General features: G+C 62.7%; 1 protein-coding gene across 15 annotated transcripts in view; it reads left to right on the top strand.

The window, feature by feature from the left end:
- TSC2 (TSC complex subunit 2) overlaps positions 1 to 17194 on the top strand; it is a 36150-nt gene that overhangs the window by 9608 nt on the left and 9348 nt on the right. For 6 of the 15 annotated variants that reach the window (XM_042922818.1, XM_042922823.1, XM_042922820.1 and 3 more), the window contains exons 12-29: positions 68 to 205; positions 850 to 953; positions 2396 to 2477; positions 3455 to 3610; positions 4025 to 4141; positions 6924 to 7046; positions 8017 to 8123; positions 8317 to 8467; positions 9648 to 9770; positions 10273 to 10407; positions 11711 to 11900; positions 12766 to 12859; positions 13257 to 13359; positions 13550 to 13644; positions 14812 to 14940; positions 16306 to 16470; positions 16660 to 16812; positions 16953 to 17065. In XM_042922818.1, coding sequence (XP_042778752.1) covers positions 68 to 205; positions 850 to 953; positions 2396 to 2477; positions 3455 to 3610; positions 4025 to 4141; positions 6924 to 7046; positions 8017 to 8123; positions 8317 to 8467; positions 9648 to 9770; positions 10273 to 10407; positions 11711 to 11900; positions 12766 to 12859; positions 13257 to 13359; positions 13550 to 13644; positions 14812 to 14940; positions 16306 to 16470; positions 16660 to 16812; positions 16953 to 17065 — 2278 coding nt within the window. The remainder of the gene's footprint in view (positions 1 to 67; positions 206 to 849; positions 954 to 2395; positions 2478 to 3454; positions 3611 to 4024; positions 4142 to 6923; positions 7047 to 8016; positions 8124 to 8316; positions 8468 to 9647; positions 9771 to 10272; positions 10408 to 11710; positions 11901 to 12765; positions 12860 to 13256; positions 13360 to 13549; positions 13645 to 14811; positions 14941 to 16305; positions 16471 to 16659; positions 16813 to 16952; positions 17066 to 17194) is intronic. The other 9 variants (XM_042922828.1, XM_042922826.1, XM_042922834.1 and 6 more) reach the window with 3 other exon arrangements.

The following is a 17194-nucleotide window of genomic DNA, read 5'->3' as shown; positions in this document are numbered from 1 at the left end:
GCTTGGCTGCTGGGCCAGACCCGTGGAGCGGAAGTCACTTCTGTGTGACTGCACTTTGGTGTTTCAGAGCCTGGACAGCCCGGAGCTCAGAGCCATCGTCCATGACCTGCTGACCACAGTGGAGGAGCTGTGTGACCAGAATGAGTTCCACGGCTCGCACGAGAGATACTTCGAGCTCGTTGAGAGATGTGCAGACCAGAGGCCGGTGAGACCTCTTCTCCCTCAACTGGGCGGGGCCTTGGTGCTTGGGCAGGAGGCTGGTTTAGGTCAGGCTTCTGGGGGAGAAGTGGGACCCCTCAGCTCTGGGGGCCATGGCCCTGCGGGTCTGAAACCAGTTTCCTTGAGTTTGAGATAAAAGGCTAGCAGGCTCCTGCTTTTCTGGGGTCTGTGCTCCAGCAGGGAAGTTTGCTGGGGCATCAGTGAGCCGAGCGAGCGTGGGTCTGTTAGAGTCGGTGCTAGCCTAACCATCAGCTTCCTCCCACCTGTCTGGAGGAAGGTGCTGGCCAGCTCCAGGGACACCTGCTGCTTGGTGCGTCTGCCCCCGGGCCACAGGCTTTGTGTTGGCACCAGAAACGTACAGCCTGATGCCAAGGCTTTGATGTGGGTTTTTAAATGAATTTTCACTGCTGCCATTAGAGCCTTTGTCGTGTAGACTTCCCACCTTGGGCCTCCAAGTGGCTGGCATCACCGAGGAGATATGCCCCCCCAGGCCAGCAGCACGGGCCATATGTGTATTTGTGTGTGTGTGTGTGTGTGTGTGTGTGTGTGTGTGCGTGCCCGCCTGCGTGTAGGAAACCCTCCCCGAGGGCAGAGCGGCTCCTTAATGCCAGGTGTTTCTTATTTTGACAGGAGTCCTCCCTCCTAAACTTAATAACCTACAGGGCTCAGTCCATCCATCCGGCAAAGGACGGCTGGATTCACAACCTGCAGTTACTGATGGAGAGATTCTTCCGGTAGGGAGCCTTTGGAGGCCTGTGTCTGTGCTCTGGGCCCAGTCTGGCACGTAGGGAGTCAGGGCTTTCCCTTTTCCCTTTTTTCTTTTTTTCATCTCTTAACGTTTATGAGAGAGAGAGAGAGAGAGAGAGACAGAACCCCACGCTGGCTCCATGCTGTCAGTGCAAAGCCCGATACAGGGCTCCAGCTCACAAACCGTGAGGTTGTGACCTGAGCTGAAGTCAAGAGTCTGACGTTTAACTGACTGAACCACCCAGGCGCCCTCCTTTCTCAATCTTGAAAGGACTAGTTCTCCCTGTGCAGGAAAAGGTTTGTTTTCCAGTAGGACAGAGTCCCCTGAGGCCCCTGCACTTAATTTCTTCCTGTCGAGTGGTTGTGTAAAAAGACCCTCTCTCCAAGGGCTGGGGTCTACCCTGCTGCAGAGGTGCGTGGTTCTGGGGGCTGGGGCCCAGGGGCAGCCCTCAGACTCAGGCTGCAGGTGAGCTAGGGCCTGGTGGAGGCTGAGGCTGGCAGCCGTGCCCCCCCCCGCCCCACCTCTAGCAGCCGTGTTCCCCCCAACCCACCTCTAGCAGTCGTGCTCCCCCGCCCCACTCACCTCTAGCAGCCGTGCTCCCCCCCATCGCCGCCTCTAGCAGCCGTGCTCCCTCACCCCACCCACCTCTAGCAGCCGTGCTCCCCCCCATCGCCGCCTCTAGCAGCCGTGCTCCCTCGCCCCACCCACCTCTAGCAGCCGTGCTCCCTCGCCCCACCCACCTCTAGCAGTCGTGCTCCCTCCCTCACCCCACCCACCTCTAGCAGCCGTGCTCCCCTGCCCCACCCACCTCTAGCAGCCGTGCTCCCTCGCCCCACCCACCTCTAGCAGCCGTGCTCCCTCCCTCACCCCACCCACCTCTAGCAGCCGTGCTCCCCTGCCCCACCCACCTCTAGCAGCCGTGCTCCCTCGCCCCACCCACCTCTAGCAGCCGTGCTCCCTCGCCCCACCCACCTCTAGCAGTCGTGCTCCCTCCCTCACCCCACCCACCTCTAGCAGCCGTGCTCCCCTGCCCTACCCACCTCTAGCAGCCGTGCTCCCCCGCCCCACTCACCTCTAGCAGCCATGCTCCCTCGCCCCACCCACCTCTAGCAGCCGTGCTCCCTCGCCCCACCCACCTCTAGCAGCCGTGCTCCCTCCCTCACCCCACCCACCTCTAGCAGCTGTGCTCCCCTGCCCCACCCACCTCTAGCAGCCGTGCTCTCCCGCCCCACTCACCTCTAGCAGCCGTGCTCCCCCCCATCGCCGCCTCTAGCAGCCGTGCTCCCTCACCCCACCCACCTCTAGCAGCCGTGCTCCCTCACCCCACCCACCTCTAGCAGCCGTGCTCCCTCACCCCACCCACCTCTAGCAGCCGTGCTCCCTCGCCCCTGCCCACCACCGCCTCTAGCAGCTGTGTCCTGCCCCCAGGAATGAATCCCGCAGTGCTGTGCGCATCAAGGTGCTCGACGTCCTGTCCTTTGTGCTGCTCATCAACAGGCAGTTCTATGAGGTACGAGTCCTGGTGGGGGGTGGGACACCGGGATCAGTGGGTTCGAGGTGCGTTTGTGAGCTGTGCGGGCACTGCGAGTCTCCTGGGTGTGCCCTGGACTGTGCAGCAGGCTTTCTTAAGTCCACATTTGCTCCTTTGTTACTTCTTGCGTCCTTCTGTTGTCCGGAGCCCCCTGCCTGGCCTGTGCTGAGCCTAGAGACCAGTGAGGGGCCCTGACTCCATTCCCGCCCGCAGGGATCTCGCCCCAGTAGTCACCTAAAACACAAAGATTCTGGACACAGTCTTGCGTGAGGACGTTTTCTTTTTGCTTCGGTGTCACTCTCTCTAATCCCAGCTTGACCTCGGTGGTTCCAGGCCCTGCCTGTGTCTCCACTGCCAGTTTTTTCCCTCCGGCCCATCATGTACTTGGTCTGTGGCCAGAGTCCATCTGTCCTTCAGAGACATCCGTGTGCCCCTGCCCTTGTTCCCCTGCCTGTGTCCCCTTTCCTCCAGGAGGTGCGCTTCAGGCTTTGCCCCTCTCCCTTAGCCAGCCTTCCTGCCATTGCCCGTGTTCCCAGCACCTGTCCGCCCTCTGCTACCCTCTTAGCTTTCCCTTTGTCTGCATCTTTGTCCCTTGGAACCCAGTTCATTGCTGCCTCTTCCAGGAAGGCCCTCTGGGTTCTCTGCTCCCTCATGTCAGGGTCGGTCTTGTCCTGCTCTCTGTTGCTGTGGTGCTTTGTACCTGTGGCCGTGAAAGCTCTTGTGGCCGGTTATCGCGGACTCTGATGTCAGGAACGAGGCCTTCCTACCCCAGTGCTCGCACGCAGGGGGCCCTCCGCCTAGGAGTGTTCTGAACCGTGACGGTGAATGTCAGGAGTAGCCAGGACGCTCACTGCTGCATCTCACCTGGGCCTGGGCCCGGCCACGCAGAGCATCCCTCAGATGCTGCCACGCCTCTGCCGCACGTGGCTCACGTGTGCCCACTTGTGCCGCCACAGGAGGAGCTGATCAGCTCGGTGGTCATCTCTCAGCTCTCCCACATCCCGGAGGACAAAGACCCCCAAGTCCGGAAACTGGCCACCCAGTTGCTGGTGGACCTGGCCGAAGGCTGTCACACCCACCACTTCAACAGCCTGCTGGACATTGTGGAGAAGGTGAGAGCCCCTCTGGCGGGTACGTGGGCCGCCAGAGGGACCCCTCTTTGTGGCAGAGCCCTGCAGGCGGCACTGGACTCTGGGCTCTCTGCCCCTATTCTCCGCAGGGCGATCGGTGCGCCTTGCAGGCAGGGCTCCTCCCACGGCAGGGATGGGCAGCGCTGGAGACCCGGCCGGGCCTGCAGCTGGGGCTCCTGGGGGGGGGGGCGGCCTGGAAGCAGGCTTCGGCCCAGTACTGTTGCACAGCCAGCGCGTTTTTCTTTTAATGCTGAAATACGTTGCAGTTTCTGAACGGTCGGTTCCTCAGGTGTGTGAAATGCAGCTTTTGAGAAACAGGAGAAAGTATCAGGTCTGATGGTTGCTGCCAGAGGGAGGCCTGAACCGCGAAGGTGAGCGCACGTGTTCTCTCTAAAGGTGATGGCCCGCTCCCTTTCCGCACCCCCTGAGCTGGAGGAAAGAGATGTGGTGGCATATTCAGCCTCCTTAGAGGATGTGAAGACTGCCGTCTTGGGGCTCCTGGTGATCCTTCAGGTGGGCCTCTGCTCTTCTGGGAGGTTGCGGCGGCCAGCTGCCTGTCGGGATGCGTCTCCTGGGACCCCGGGCACCCCCTGGGGGCCGCAGAGGGCAAATTGGCAGTGACCCAGACCCCTCTGGTCGTGGGGTGCGGGGCTCCCGAGAGCTGCGGGGAGGGGTGGACAGGGTCGGCCAGAGCAGTCTGTATGGAGATGCCCCTGAGTCAGTGCCGGGACTGTCCCCTCAGCTCTCACCGCAGGCCCGCCATCGACGCTGGCCCCGTGGGCGCTGGGGTTCTTTGAACAGCTTTGTTGAGATGTAAGTCATAAACCACGTAACTCATCCACTTAAAGTGTGAGGTTTGGTGGCTTTTTCAGTATCTTCAGAGTTGTGTGGGCATCACTACGGTTTTAGAACATCCTCGTTCCCCAGAAGGAACTCCGCACCCGTTAGCCACCCCCCACCTCCCCTCAGCACCCCTGCCCCTGGCAGCCTCTGGTTCGCTTTCTGTCCTGTGGGTCTGCCTGTTCTGGACATTTCGCAGAAATGGAATCCCACACCACGAGCTCCTGTGGCTCCTCCCCGTGGCGGCGGGCGTCCGTGCCTCCTCCTCTCACGTCCACGGCTCGTAGTCACGTGCCGGTGTGCCTTGCCTGCGTCGTCTTTGTCGCTCGATAGACACGGGTTCTTTCCACCTTTTGAGTCTCGTGAATCACCCTGCTGTGAACACTCTTGTACGAGTTGCTGTGTGGACATAGGTTTTCGTGTCTCTGGGGCTCCCACCTAGCAGAGGAATCCTGGGTCAGACGGTAACTCTGTGCTTCATTTGAGGAGCCGCCAGCCTGCCTTCCTCTGGGCTCGCTCCGTTAGACCTTCCCGGGAGCGGGTGTGAGGTTCCACTTCCTCCACATCCTCCCCGGCACTCCTCTTCTGCTTTTCTTGAGTGTAGCCGTGCGGGTGCCTGGGAAGTGCTACCTTGTTGTGGCTTGACCTGCTTTCCCCTGATGCCTGTGACGAGCGGCCTTTCACGTGCCGATCGGTCACTGGTGTCACTTTGGGCACAAGCGTGTACACATCTTCTGCTCGCTGTTTAGCTGGGTCTTTGTCTTTTCGTTGAATCGCGAGAGCACTTTGCACGCCGTGAACAGGAGTTGGTTGCCAGTTAGAGGGTCGGCACGTACTCTTTCCCTCAGTCGTAGCAGCACGTCCTCGCCCTCCTGTGGCGTGGCTGTCCCTCCGTGTCCCTGAGGGTCGCTGGGGCCGTGGCCTCCCCCCTTCACGCCCCAGACAACCTCCGCCTGGGCTCTGCCGTCCGTCTCAAAGCACCACAGTGTGTGTTGAGGTTACTTGCCGGTGTCAGTATTCCGTGAAGCAGAGTGTTCGAGTCAGTTGCCTCGGAAACTTGCAGTTCATGAGATGTTCGAGGGCGTGGCAGTTTCCCATAGCGCTTCCCCGTGACGACGCTCTGGTGTGCGAGCGTGAACTGGGGGAGGAAAGCCGGGCAGCCCATCCCCGGTGCCCCTTCATGGGGGCCCGGCTCTCTTGACCGCCGTGACGTGTGAGGGAGCATGCTGGGCTGAGGGGCCTGTGGCCTGAGCGCCCCCAGGTCCCTGCCACAGAGACGTGAGAGAGGCCATCTGTTACCCTCACCTGGGACCCCAGCCCTGGAGACCTGAGGGTGGGGCCACAGAGCCAAGCTGTTTCCTAGTTGTGGCAAAGTCTGGGGCCAGGCCGTTTTTGTTTTTTTTTTATGTAATTAAAAAGTCATCCCTGGGGCGTTTGGGCGGCTCCATCGGTTAAGCGTCCGACTTCGGCTCAGGTCATGATCTCATGGCTTGTGACTTCGGGCCCCGTGTCAGGCTCTGTGCTGACAGCTCAGAGCCTGGAGCCTGCTTTGGATTCTGTGTCCGTCTCTTACTCGGCCCCTTGCCCGCTTATGCTCTGTGTTTTTCTCTCTCTTAAGAATAAACGGTAAAAAACAACTTAATAAGTCATTTATGCATTCACTTGAACAGTATACACACAGCAGGGAGTTAGATTGTTTCTCTTTCCTGCAGAACAGGCAGGCAGCCGTCCCGTCCTCTTCTGTCCTCTCTGGACCTGCCCCTGTGTTGTCAGCGTTGTGTCCGGCTCCCTCCCTCCCCCCACCTTGTTTTGTTAATGAGTTGTCTTTAAAAAGAATAGCAGTGACACGTGTTTTAAGCCCTCACTGTTCTCTTCAAGAGTACCATGGACCACAGCGGGGTCCCTGCTGCCCCTGGGCGGCCCATGCCACCCCGAAGCCCCCCACACCAAAGTCTCACCTGGCCTCTCCCAGGCTCACCTATCAGGGAGGTGGGGCAGGAAGGGGGCTACAGTGGGATGACAGCCCGGTGGCCGGTGAGTGGGCCCCCTTACCCTCCTCGAGCACCCCGGCGCCTCACGCCTGGTCTGTCCACTTTCCTGGTGGCAGAGAGAACGTGCTTCCAGCCCACGGGGGTCTCGTCACCCACGTTGCCGAGTGGTGGGCCATTGGACAGTTTTTCCTGATTTATTAGGAGAGTTCCCATTGAGGGCGTGAACGTGTCGTTGTTCCTGATTTTTTTCCCCATAACTGAGAGTGCGCACATGTGGAGTGTCCATGGGATGAAGTCCCTGGACTGGAATTAGTGGCTTGAAGGGTCTGTGCCTTCCGGGGAATGGCAGACCCCTCCCAGTTACTGGGGGAGGGCCTGTCCTGGTTCCTGGGCACGAGGGTGCTGGCCGCACGGCTGCATTGCAGCCTGCTGCCTTCCGAGCGAGCGGCGTGCTCTCTCCGCAGACCAAGCTGTACGCCTTGCCTGCCAGCCACGCGGTGCGTGTGTACGAGACCCTCGTCAGCCACCTGCAGCTCCACTACAAGCACGGCTATGCCCTGCCCATCGCCAGTAGCATCCGGCTGCAGGTAGGAGGGCCAGCCGGCTGTCGGTGGCCATAGTGGAACAAGCTGCGCCTCAGGGCTGCCCACGGTCCCTTCCTGGGGGCCTGCTGGTGACATCAGGGACCTCACTCCGGGGAGGTGGCAGGTGGTCCCAGGAGGGGACTTTGGCGGACCGTTCCATCCTTAGCACCAGCTGTGGCTGCAGCCTCCCCGGTAGCTGCTGCCCCTCCCTTTGCCTGCAGTGCGTGTGCCTCTGCGTGTGCAAGTCTGAGCCCTCCCATGGCCTCAGGTGTGGGCAGAGAGAGGGGACTGCGCTGTCTTTCAGGGTGGCACGCAGCCACAGCCTCGTCTCTGAGGGGGCTGTGGAGTCTCTGGGGGCGGGGTGCGGGTGGGACTGGGCGGGGCTGTAGGGTGCAGGGGCGGGGCTACGGGCTGGGCTAGGTGGAGGGGCGGGGCTGGAGGGCGGGGCGGGGCGGGGCCAGGTGTGGGGGGGTCGCTGCTGCTGAACAAGCTGGCAGACTGACTGTTCTGAGGGCACCGCTGAGCAGAGGCCTCTGGGACAGAAACGCTGGTCCCTTCTAGAGCATCCACGTGTCAGGCAGCCTCTTGTCATTTGGGCAGCCCAGTTAAGTGACCTGTTGTTCATTGGAGGAAGTGACAGCACCTGAGCAGGGTTCTGGTTTTTTGGCACCCTGGGCTGCGTGGTGCTGTCCAGCCGGCGTGTGAGATGCCCTTTCCCTCCGTCGCTGGGGCGGGCCCCGCTGTGCCTGGCATGAGGCCCTGGTGTTGTCCCTGCCGTGGGGAGGGCGCACCTCCGTGGGCTCTGACGGAGAAGGCAGGGAGGCCTGCGTCTCGGCCCCGGTGCCTCTTTGTGCACAGTGGAGTCGGGGCGCGTTGGCTGTTAGCGGGAACGGCCCTTTCTGAGAGGTGCCTGGGTGCGAGCGGACGGCCCGGCGTTGTCCCTGCCTTGTTGGACCCTGCTTTCTCTCTGCAGGCCTTTGACTTCCTGCTGCTGCTGAGGGCGGACTCCCTGCACCGCCTCGGCCTGCCCAGCAAGGACGGGGCTGTGAGGTTCAGCCCCTACTGCGTCTGCGACTCCACGTGCGTGTCAGCCCTGCTTCTCCAGTTCCGGGCCGTGGCGTCCACCGCCGTCTGCCCTGGGGTGGCCCTGGGTCTGTGCGAGTGTCCAGAGCCGTCCTGACGACAGTGTGGGGCGGGGCCGGGGGCCAGCACCTGTCCTGACCCCGTGGAGTGGGGGCTTCGGCCTCAGGGCTCCTGCCACTTGTCTCCACAGGGAGCCAGAGAGAGGCTCTGAGAAGAAGGCCAGCGGCCCCCTGTCGCCTCCCACCGGGCCATCCGGCCCAGCACCTGCCGGTCCCGCTGTGCGGCTTGGCTCCCTGCCCTACTCCCTGCTCTTCCGGGTCCTGCTGCAGTGCTTGAAGCAGGTGGGGTGGCTGGTTCCTCAGCTGAGCCAGGGCACACCGAGCGGTGGTTGGTGCTGCCCACGAGGCATGGTGCCTGTCTCTGTAGCGGCGACCTTGGTAGGTTCACCCCAAGGTCACAGCCGGGAGCATCCGCCGTGCACAGCCGTCACCCGGGGCTGGGCACGGAACCGAGGAGACCTTCCTGCCTCTGGGCGATGGTTGTGGTATGATGTGGGGGCGGGTAGGCAGATAGCCGGGATCGCGGGACTGGTGTGCCTCAGAAGGAGACTCGGGTGCACTGAGCCCCGGTTGGGGGCACTTGGAGGGGCAGGTGAGAGGTTCCAGTGGCAGGAGTAAGCCGAGCCTGCAGGCAGGGTAGGTGCAGTTCTGGCGGCAGGAGGCGAAGCTGGGGCCGTGACACGGAAGGGGAGGGGCAGAGGCCTATTCCCATACAGGGTCCGGGGCGGCTAGCAATGTGGCACAGTGGGGCTGGGAAGCCGTGGGGGCTTCAGTGAGCCCTTGAAGGCCACGGGCAGGGAAGCGGCTTCCCTGGGGGCGCTGGGCGTTGGCACTGATGGCTGCCGTTGGACACTTCCTGTGACAGTCTCGAGACCTCCGAGTCACAGGTGGGATCTGGGGAGTGGCTCTCTGGTTTGGTGGCCACTGAGCTTACGGGTGGCGGCCTGTGGAAGTTGCGGAGGGGGCTACGGTTTTCCCATTGCCGTGTGCCCAGGTGGATTTGGGTCCTAGAGTGTGTGTGTGTGGGCTTGTAGATTGTTCAGGAACGCTTGCCGCCTTCTCTTTGAGCTAGTACACGAGCTTTTTCCTTGCTGCATGTTCACTGTGCTCCGGGTGGGCGTCAGTCAGCATGCCGTGGGCGCCGTGCCCTGGACGGGCAGCCTGTGGGTCACTGTGGGCACACGGGGAGGCGGTCAGGTGTGGGGAGTCCCGGGGCCGGCTCGGAGGGGAGAGGCGGTAGGGGCCGTGCACCGGGCCTCCCGCTCAGCCTGGCCTCGGGAGGGCGGCCGCCGTCATGCCGGAGTGAACTTTCTCGGAGGGGCACGTGCTTCTCGGGCTGCGGGCACAGAGGGCGTCCAGAGGTCACGCAGCTGCCCAGCTCAGACTGCGCTTCGGGCCCTGAGACGCGTCTTCTGTCTGCAGGGCCCAGACGGTCCCTGCTCAACGGCCCTTTTTCCGGCAGGAGACGGACTGGAAGGTGCTGAAGCTTGTTCTCGGCAAGCTGCCCGAGTCCCTGCGCTTCAAGGTCCTCATCTTCACGTCCCCGTGCAGCGTCGACCAGCTGTCTTCCGCCCTCTGCTCCATGGTAACGTCACCACCCACACCGGGGCCGCAGCCGGTGCCTTCCTCCCAAGGACCGTGAGGCCCCGGGAGGTCAACCGTGGAAGCCAGAGAGGGCGGTCTCCCCCAGAGACAGACCCCTGTGTGCAGCGCACATCGCGCGTGGGGCCCTGTCCTTCCCCAGCTCAGGGGCCGGAAAATCAGAGGCCTCACTGAAGGGCTCGTGAGCCAGATGTGGTATTTTGAGTTCTGCCGCCGTCTTCCTCACCCCTCACCGGGGCTCCTGTGACAACGCTCATCCCCTCTCCGACTGTCCGTAGCGCACCAGCGTGGGCGCCCCCTGCTGCACACTTCTGGGAAAAGGCAGACCCTTGGCCAGAAAAGGAAGTGGGAGAGCCCCACCCCCTGGGCTCACGAGCCCTCCTCAAACCGGACCTGCATTCTCACGGGCTCCCCCGCACCCTCGGCCCCCTAGCAGTCTGCCTGGCTGTCCACCCGGGCCTCACATGGGGGGCCTTGGTCTTTAGCTTTCAGGTCCCAGAACTCTGGAGCGGCTCCGAGGCACCCCGGAAGGTTTCTCCAGGACCGACCTGCACCTGGCTGTGGTTCCTGTGCTGACGGCGTTAATCTCTTACCATAACTATTTGGACAAAACCAGACAGGTACCAGGTGGGAGAGGGACAGGTGAGCTCATGGCGCTGGCATTGGAAAGCCTGGGTCCCAGGATGTTTGCTCTAGCCGCACGGGCCGGACGTTTTTCTCATGATCCGGGTGGCTGCTTGGCCGGGAGCTGGCCTTGCTTCCCCCCTGGCCGCCGGACCCCTGCTGGCATGGCGCTCCTGCGTTCCCTTCCGGGTGGTGTGGGCTTAATGCGGTGTCGACTGTCGACCCCACGTGCAGCGGCATTTTTTCTCTCTGTGGAGCCCCGCCTGCTTGTCCCACCCTGGCTTCAGGACAAGCGCTGAGCCACTTGGCAGAGCTGGACCTGTTTTGAGAGGCCAGGCAACAGGGTCCGGGGCGCCTGACTTCTGTCTGCCTCCACGTCTGTCGTCAGGTGCAGGAGCACACGGCAGCACTCCTCCCCTTTGTTCCCCACTGTTGGGCACAAGGCCTGTGCTGCCATCACATTGGCTATCTCGGTTAAAGTCCCGATGCTTCGTGGTCACTCTGCCTTCGTTGACGAGGGAACTGAAGTCTTAGGTCGGGTGGTCCGCTCACGGTGACAGCTGGCAAGGAGTGGGGCCTTGACTAGCCTCGGGCTGCTCTGAGCCTGCGTTCCTGGTCGTGGCAAGGTCGGGAGCTCACGCTCCCTGTCCTCCCTCCCTCCCTCCCTCCCTCCCTGACTGCACTGTCTCCTATGTGGCTTGGCCTGGTTCATCCTGGCTGTGCCCCGTTGGGCAGCAGGCCATGTTGGGGTGAAGGTTTCCCGAGAACCCTTGAGGCCCAGGGTGTTCCTGGCGGATGGGGCTGGCTTCAGGAAATCAAAATCCTCCACGGGGCCCTGTGAGGCTGTGGCTTGAGTGGGAGCTGCCTCCTGCTGGGTACTGGCTGCCCGGAGCTGTGTGGGCCTCTGCCCGTCTTGCTGCCTCGGGCGGAACCTCCCCCGTAATAAGGTTCCGTGACCGGGGGCTAACGGGCCCAGTGTGTCCCAGCTCCGGGGTTGGCTGAGGAGTCGGGGCGGGGAGCGTCGCCTGCCGGCGTTGGCCGGTCGGAGGTGCCAGGAAAGGCCTGACCAGAGCTGTCCTGCTGTCCCTTCGCCTTGGGTGGGTCCACCTCCTGGCCCTGTGCTGCTTATGTGCTTAAGGACCTGGGATGAGGCGCTTCACCTTCCTAAGACTTGGTCTCCCCCTCTGTGGAACATCTGGAGTGGGGCGAGGGGAGACAAACCTGTGTGTGGGCAGGGGCAGGGGTGCGGAGGGCCGGCCTGTGGCGGGCTGGGTCTGAGGCACCCGTGCTGCCCCGCAGCGGGAGATGGTATACTGCCTGGAGCAAGGCCTGATCTACCGCTGTGCCAGCCAGTGCGTGGTGGCCCTGGCCGTGTGCAGCGTCGAAATGCCCGACATCATCATCAAGGCGCTGCCTGTCTTGGTCGTGAAGCTCACACACATTTCGGCCACAGCCAGCATGGCCATTCCACTCCTCGAATTCCTGTCAAGTAAGCATCCGCTTGCATGCTTGTTGTTGTGTGTGTGGGGGGGGGGTGGTGGTGGACCCTTGGGTTTGGGGCTGCAGTGTACCCAGAATAACCTGTGTTGACTTCTCTGAGCTCATTTTGCTATCTCTCTTGGGACGTAGGTTAGTGCGCGGTCTCCATGGAGCACCTGGGTTGTGCCATGCTCTGTCGCCTCAGGGCCTTTGCACTTCCTACCCCTGAGCCTTAACTGCTTTCCTTCCTGGCCTTCAAGTGGCTGGCTCCATTCTCATCCTCTGTCTTAGTTTAAATGGCATTGAAGCCTCTGTGTTGCCCGACATGGGTCCCTGCACTTGGCCTGGCTCTCGGCATCTTCTTTATTCCCCTCAGGGCAGACACCCTGCGTGTGAGCTCTGCTGAGGGCCTTTGCCGATTCGCCTCTCAGACTGCGACTTCCAGGAGCTCGGGCTGCCTCACTCACCCCTTCGTTCCCAGTACTCTAGCGCTTGTCTGGCCCTCAGCAGGGTGGGGGACGGGAGCAGAGCAGGCCACCAGCACTTTTGTAAAGGGCCACATGTTGGCTTTTGCTGTGCATTCTTTTTGTTCGTAGCTTTTAAAAACATAAAAGCCGTTTTTAGTTCACAGGTCATGCAGACGCAGGCCACTGGCTGGCTTTGGCCCGGGGACCGTGGGTTTCTGGCCCTTGGAATAGAAAGCTGAGGGTCGTGGGAAGGTCACGCTCAAGGAGGCTGCGAGCTTCACTCCTTTGCAGCCCTCTTCAGTCAGGGTGGCCGCGCCGGCTTTTGGAAGTAGCACAGGACCCTGGGGACACCGGGTGTGGGCCTGCCTTGGCCCAGGCCCCCTCACCGGCCGTGTCCCTGTCCCGCAGCTCTGGCCAGGCTGCCTCACCTCTACAGGAACTTTGCCGCTGAGCAGTACGCGAGTGTGTTCGCCATCTCCCTGCCGTACACCAACCCCTCCAAGTAAGTGCCGGTCACATCCCTCCCTGTGACCTGGGCCAGCCCGTGGCCCCTTGGAGCGGACAGCGTGCTGGTCCTTTTTTAAAAAAAAAGTATTTTAAGAGACAGTACGTGCCAGTGAGCAGGGGAGGGGCAGAGAGAGAGGAAGAGAGAGAATCCCAAGCAGGCTCCACGCTGCCGGTGTAGACCGATGCGGGGCTCGAACTCGCGAACTGCGAGATGACGACCTGAACTGAAATCAAGAGTCGGACGCTTAACCGACTGAGCCACCCAGGTGCCCCTGCGTGCTGGTCTCTGTCCTAGGACGGGCCTGTGGCCTCTGGGCCCCCCTTCTGTGCTCGGCTTGGCACATCAGCCTCGGGGGCCTCGACCGGGCCAAACCACTTGTCTTCCTCCTCAGGTTTAATCAGTACATCGTGTGCCTGGCCCATCACGTCATAGCCATGTGGTTCATTAGATGCCGTCTGCCTTTTCGGAAGGATTTTGTTCCTTATATCACTAAGGTAGGCCGGAGGAGCTCAAACTCCTTGCAGGGTGGGATCTGCTTTGCTCCTGGCTGCAGTGGGGTGACGGTCAGGGGAGAGGCAGGTGGGCATCGTCGGGTGCTGTGCTCACCGTGTCCCGGGCCTGCGGAGGGAGGAGACATGGGGGTCAGTCCCCCGGGCCTGCAGCTCAGCTCTGTTCCACTGCCAGGGCCTGCGCTCCAATGTCCTCCTGTCTTTTGATGACACCCCGGAGAAGGACAGCTTCAGAGCGCGGAGCACCAGTCTGAACGAGAGGCCCAAGAGGTGCGGGCCTGTGGAGGGCGCGCCCAGTGTCTGTGGAGGGCACGGGCCGGGGTGGGTCGGCGAGCGTGGCCTGTGTGACCGGCACGGTGGGGTCTGGGCTGACCTGTTGCCGCTGGGCTGTCTAGCGGAAAGGGAACGTGGCCGAGGGGATGCCCCGTGTGGGCCATGCTGGGCCCCAGGGGTCCCGGCGTCAGGTAGGGCAGGGCCTGCGATGCTGCTAACGCCCGCATCTAGCTGCAGCGGCCGGCGCTGTGGCCTGCAGCCAGTCCCGGCCACGGAGCACCGAGGGCGGACTTGCCGACGGGATCAGGGTGCCAGCCGTAGGGCGTCTGGGTGGCCTGGCTCCACCCGGTGAGCCGAGGGCTGCGACAGGGCAGCTGTGGCTCCCGGGAAGCCGAGTACCTGGGCCCGGGTGAGGAGGAGCTCCAGGGCCCTGTAGTCAGCCCGGCCTCGGGCCGCGGTCCCCCTTCCTCCTGAGCTTGCTGTCCAGCCTGCTGCCAGTCAGGGGACACGCTCCCCTGTACCGTCACAACCGCTTTTGCCAAAGCCGAGAGCCGTGCTAGGCTTTGTCTCGTCTGCACTTCACCGGAACGGCGACTCCTCTTTCTGCCCCCGCCTTCTGCCCCAGCTTTTCAGTTCTCCCCTGGGGGGGTGGGAGGGGGGGAGTACGGCATTTTCCAGAATGACCAGGTCATTGTGACTTAAAGTTAAAAGCTGGCTTCTTAAGCCCGGGTTGCTGGGGGCCCGGGACCTCGAACTAAGAACCGGCCTCTTTGAGTGGTGACCTTTGGGGCCTCAGCGCTCCCTGCTCCCCGAGCTGGGTGGTGCCGGCCGCAGGGCTGAGGTGGGGGGGACGCCTGGTCAGCGCAGCCTGGAATCTGCCGTGCGGAGCACTCCATACACGTTTAATTTGCACTAATGTTCTTTGTTTTGGTACCGTGACTTTTTCTCAGTTATGTTTACGAGATGTATTTTCATGCGTTTTTGTTTTCTGTTTCTTCCTCCTGCTAACTGGCCTCTGGCATGGTTTTTTGTTCATCTCACCCGCGGGCTGTCCATCCTGACCCCGTGGCCTGTGACCTTTCCTTCTCATCCCTCCAATGGCTTGCTCTCCCCTCCCGGGAGCTGGGCTCTCTGGGGCTTGGGCCTTCCTTCCTCACCTGGTAGTTTGAGGATAGCCAGACCCCCCAAACAAGGCTTGAATAACTCCCCACCCGTGAGAGAATTCCAGGAGAGCTCTGCAGCCGACGCCTTCCGGTGCCGCAGCATCAGTGTGTCTGAACATGTGGTCCGCAGGTAGTGGGCTTCTTCGGGCGGGGGGCTCAGACCCTGCAGCTTGGCCCATGCGGCGGCACTGCAGGCGGGAGCGCCCGGGTGGCGGTGCATGGGGCGCTTGCATGACCTCGTCGCCTGGCCGGAGCTGGAGGAGCAGGAGACAGAGGCCCGTCCTGCCCAGCCCAGCCCTCGGTCCCGGGGAGCCTGGTGGTGAGGGGTGGGAAGGTTGCATTCTGTCCCCGAGCCTCGTCCCAGCATGGGCTGGCTGCAGGCCTCCTCGGAGGCTGGCCTGGGAGCCCAAAGCAGGGAGGGCGGTAGCTCTGAGGAAGCCAGGCACCCGGTGGCAGCTGCCCACAGGCCTGTCCCCGGAGGCGAGGGGCCTCTGCGTATGAAAGCAGCGCCCACGGGGGACAGGAGGGAGCATGCTCCTGGGATTGGCTTTCGTATCCTCTCAGGTGGACTTTGTTCTTGAGCTTTCTCTTAGTAAAGGTCCGCTTTCTGGGGCGGCTGAAAGGGCGCGGGGGCTTTGAGTGGGGCAGCGGGGGTGGGGGCCGGGCTGGTGAGGTCAGAACCCTTGAGGGGCGTGGCCTCGCTTACTTCTCCCTGCTGTGTCTGAGTGCGGGTGTGGGCCCCTGGGGGTCGCTGCTCCTGCCGGTGGGTGCCGGCCGGCCGGCCGGCCGTGCTAGGCTGCGCTGAGCTGCGGGATGGGGGTGGTCTCCTCCCCAGGAAGCCCCTTCGGGCCCAGGAGACCCACTTCCTAGGAGCCTGGCTTGGGCTGCAGCCTCAGGCTGGCCTCTGCTGAGTGTGGTTTGGGGGGCTGGGGGTGAGGCAGCGAGGCTCTCCGCTCTTTTCTAGCATAGTCTCTATCACAAGCAGAACGTGGCAAAGGGGCTTTGAAAAATTGGCATCAGAATTAAGCCCGCATAAGCCCCTTCTGGTCACGGGGTGCGTGCGGAGCTGGGGCGGCCTGAGTTCAGGGTGAAGAGCTGCACACGAAGCCCAGACCCTCCCCGTCATCGGGAGGTGGCCCCGTGGGCAGAATGCAATCTTTGTGTGTGTGTGTGTGTGTGTGTGTGTGTGTGTGTGTGTGTGTGTCTGTGGTCTTCGTGTCTCTGCATGACTAAAGGGCTCTGCCACAAAGCCGTCCCCTAACTCCTGCGCTTCGGTGAGGGGATGTCGGTCTCTCGTGTCTCCCGTGAGGCCTTGCCCTCCTCTCTCTGGGAGGATGTGTCGGCGCGGTCTGCGGAGCCGTGGCTCCACTGGCCGTGCGCCCTGGTGGGGCGTTTGTGGGCGCGGCCCCCCAGCAGATGCATGCCTCCAGCTCTGGCCCCTGGGGGGAGAGGAGGGGCCGGTCGGCACCTGACCTCGCTGGGCCCCTCCCTTCAGCAGGATCCAGACGTCCCTCACGAGTGCCAGCTTGGGGTCTGCGGACGAGAACTCAATGGCCCAGGCTGACGACAACTTGAAAAATCTCCACCTGGAGCTCACGGAGACTTGTCTGGACATGATGGCCAGATACGTGTTCTCCAACTTCACGGCGGTCCCCAAGAGGTACAGGCTGGGGGGGAGGCACAGCACCGCGCTCTCTTCTGTGACTGTAATGGGTCAAAGTGGCGGTGGCGGGTGAGTCGTGCAGGGCTCCTTCCTGCCGGCGGCCCTCAGTCGGAGGCGCCTTTGGAACCACGATGCCTGTCCAGAGCCCACTGGGCAAGGTGTTGGCCGATGCCCCTCTGCTTTCAGGTCCCCCGTGGGGGAGTTCCTCTTGGCTGGTGGCAGGACCAAGACCTGGCTGGTTGGAAACAAGCTCGTCACTGTGACGACGAGCGTGGGGACCGGGACCCGGTCACTGCTGGGCTTGGACTCAGGAGAGCTGCAGGGCAGCCCAGAGCTGAGGTGACCGCACCTTCCAGCCCCTACCTATCGGGCCGTGACCCTGGCGGTCCCGAGCCCAGGCTGGGGTGGCTCGGTTGCACGCCAGCCTGGAGCCTGCGAGCCATCTCGGTCACGCTCGGCACGGACCCTTCCGTCCTCAGCTCTGACCCCAGTGCGCACGTGAGGCAGACAAAGGAGGCGCCTGCCAAGTTGGAGTCCCAGGCTGGGCAGCAGGTGTGCCGTGGGGCCCGGGACCGCGTCCGCTCCATGTCTGGTGAGCCCGTGCCCCTCCCTGCCTCCTCGGGGCCTCTGTGGGTGCACGCACTCGCGAACACTGCCGGGATGTTGTTTCCGCGAGCCTTCGTCACGGGGTGTGGCAGGCGGTGTGCCTTTTGCACAACTC

Source organism: Panthera leo, chromosome E3 (genome assembly GCF_018350215.1).
Source record: "Panthera leo isolate Ple1 chromosome E3, P.leo_Ple1_pat1.1, whole genome shotgun sequence".
Lineage (NCBI taxonomy): Eukaryota > Metazoa > Chordata > Mammalia > Carnivora > Felidae > Panthera > Panthera leo.
This window is presented reverse-complemented; position numbering and strand designations above follow the sequence as displayed.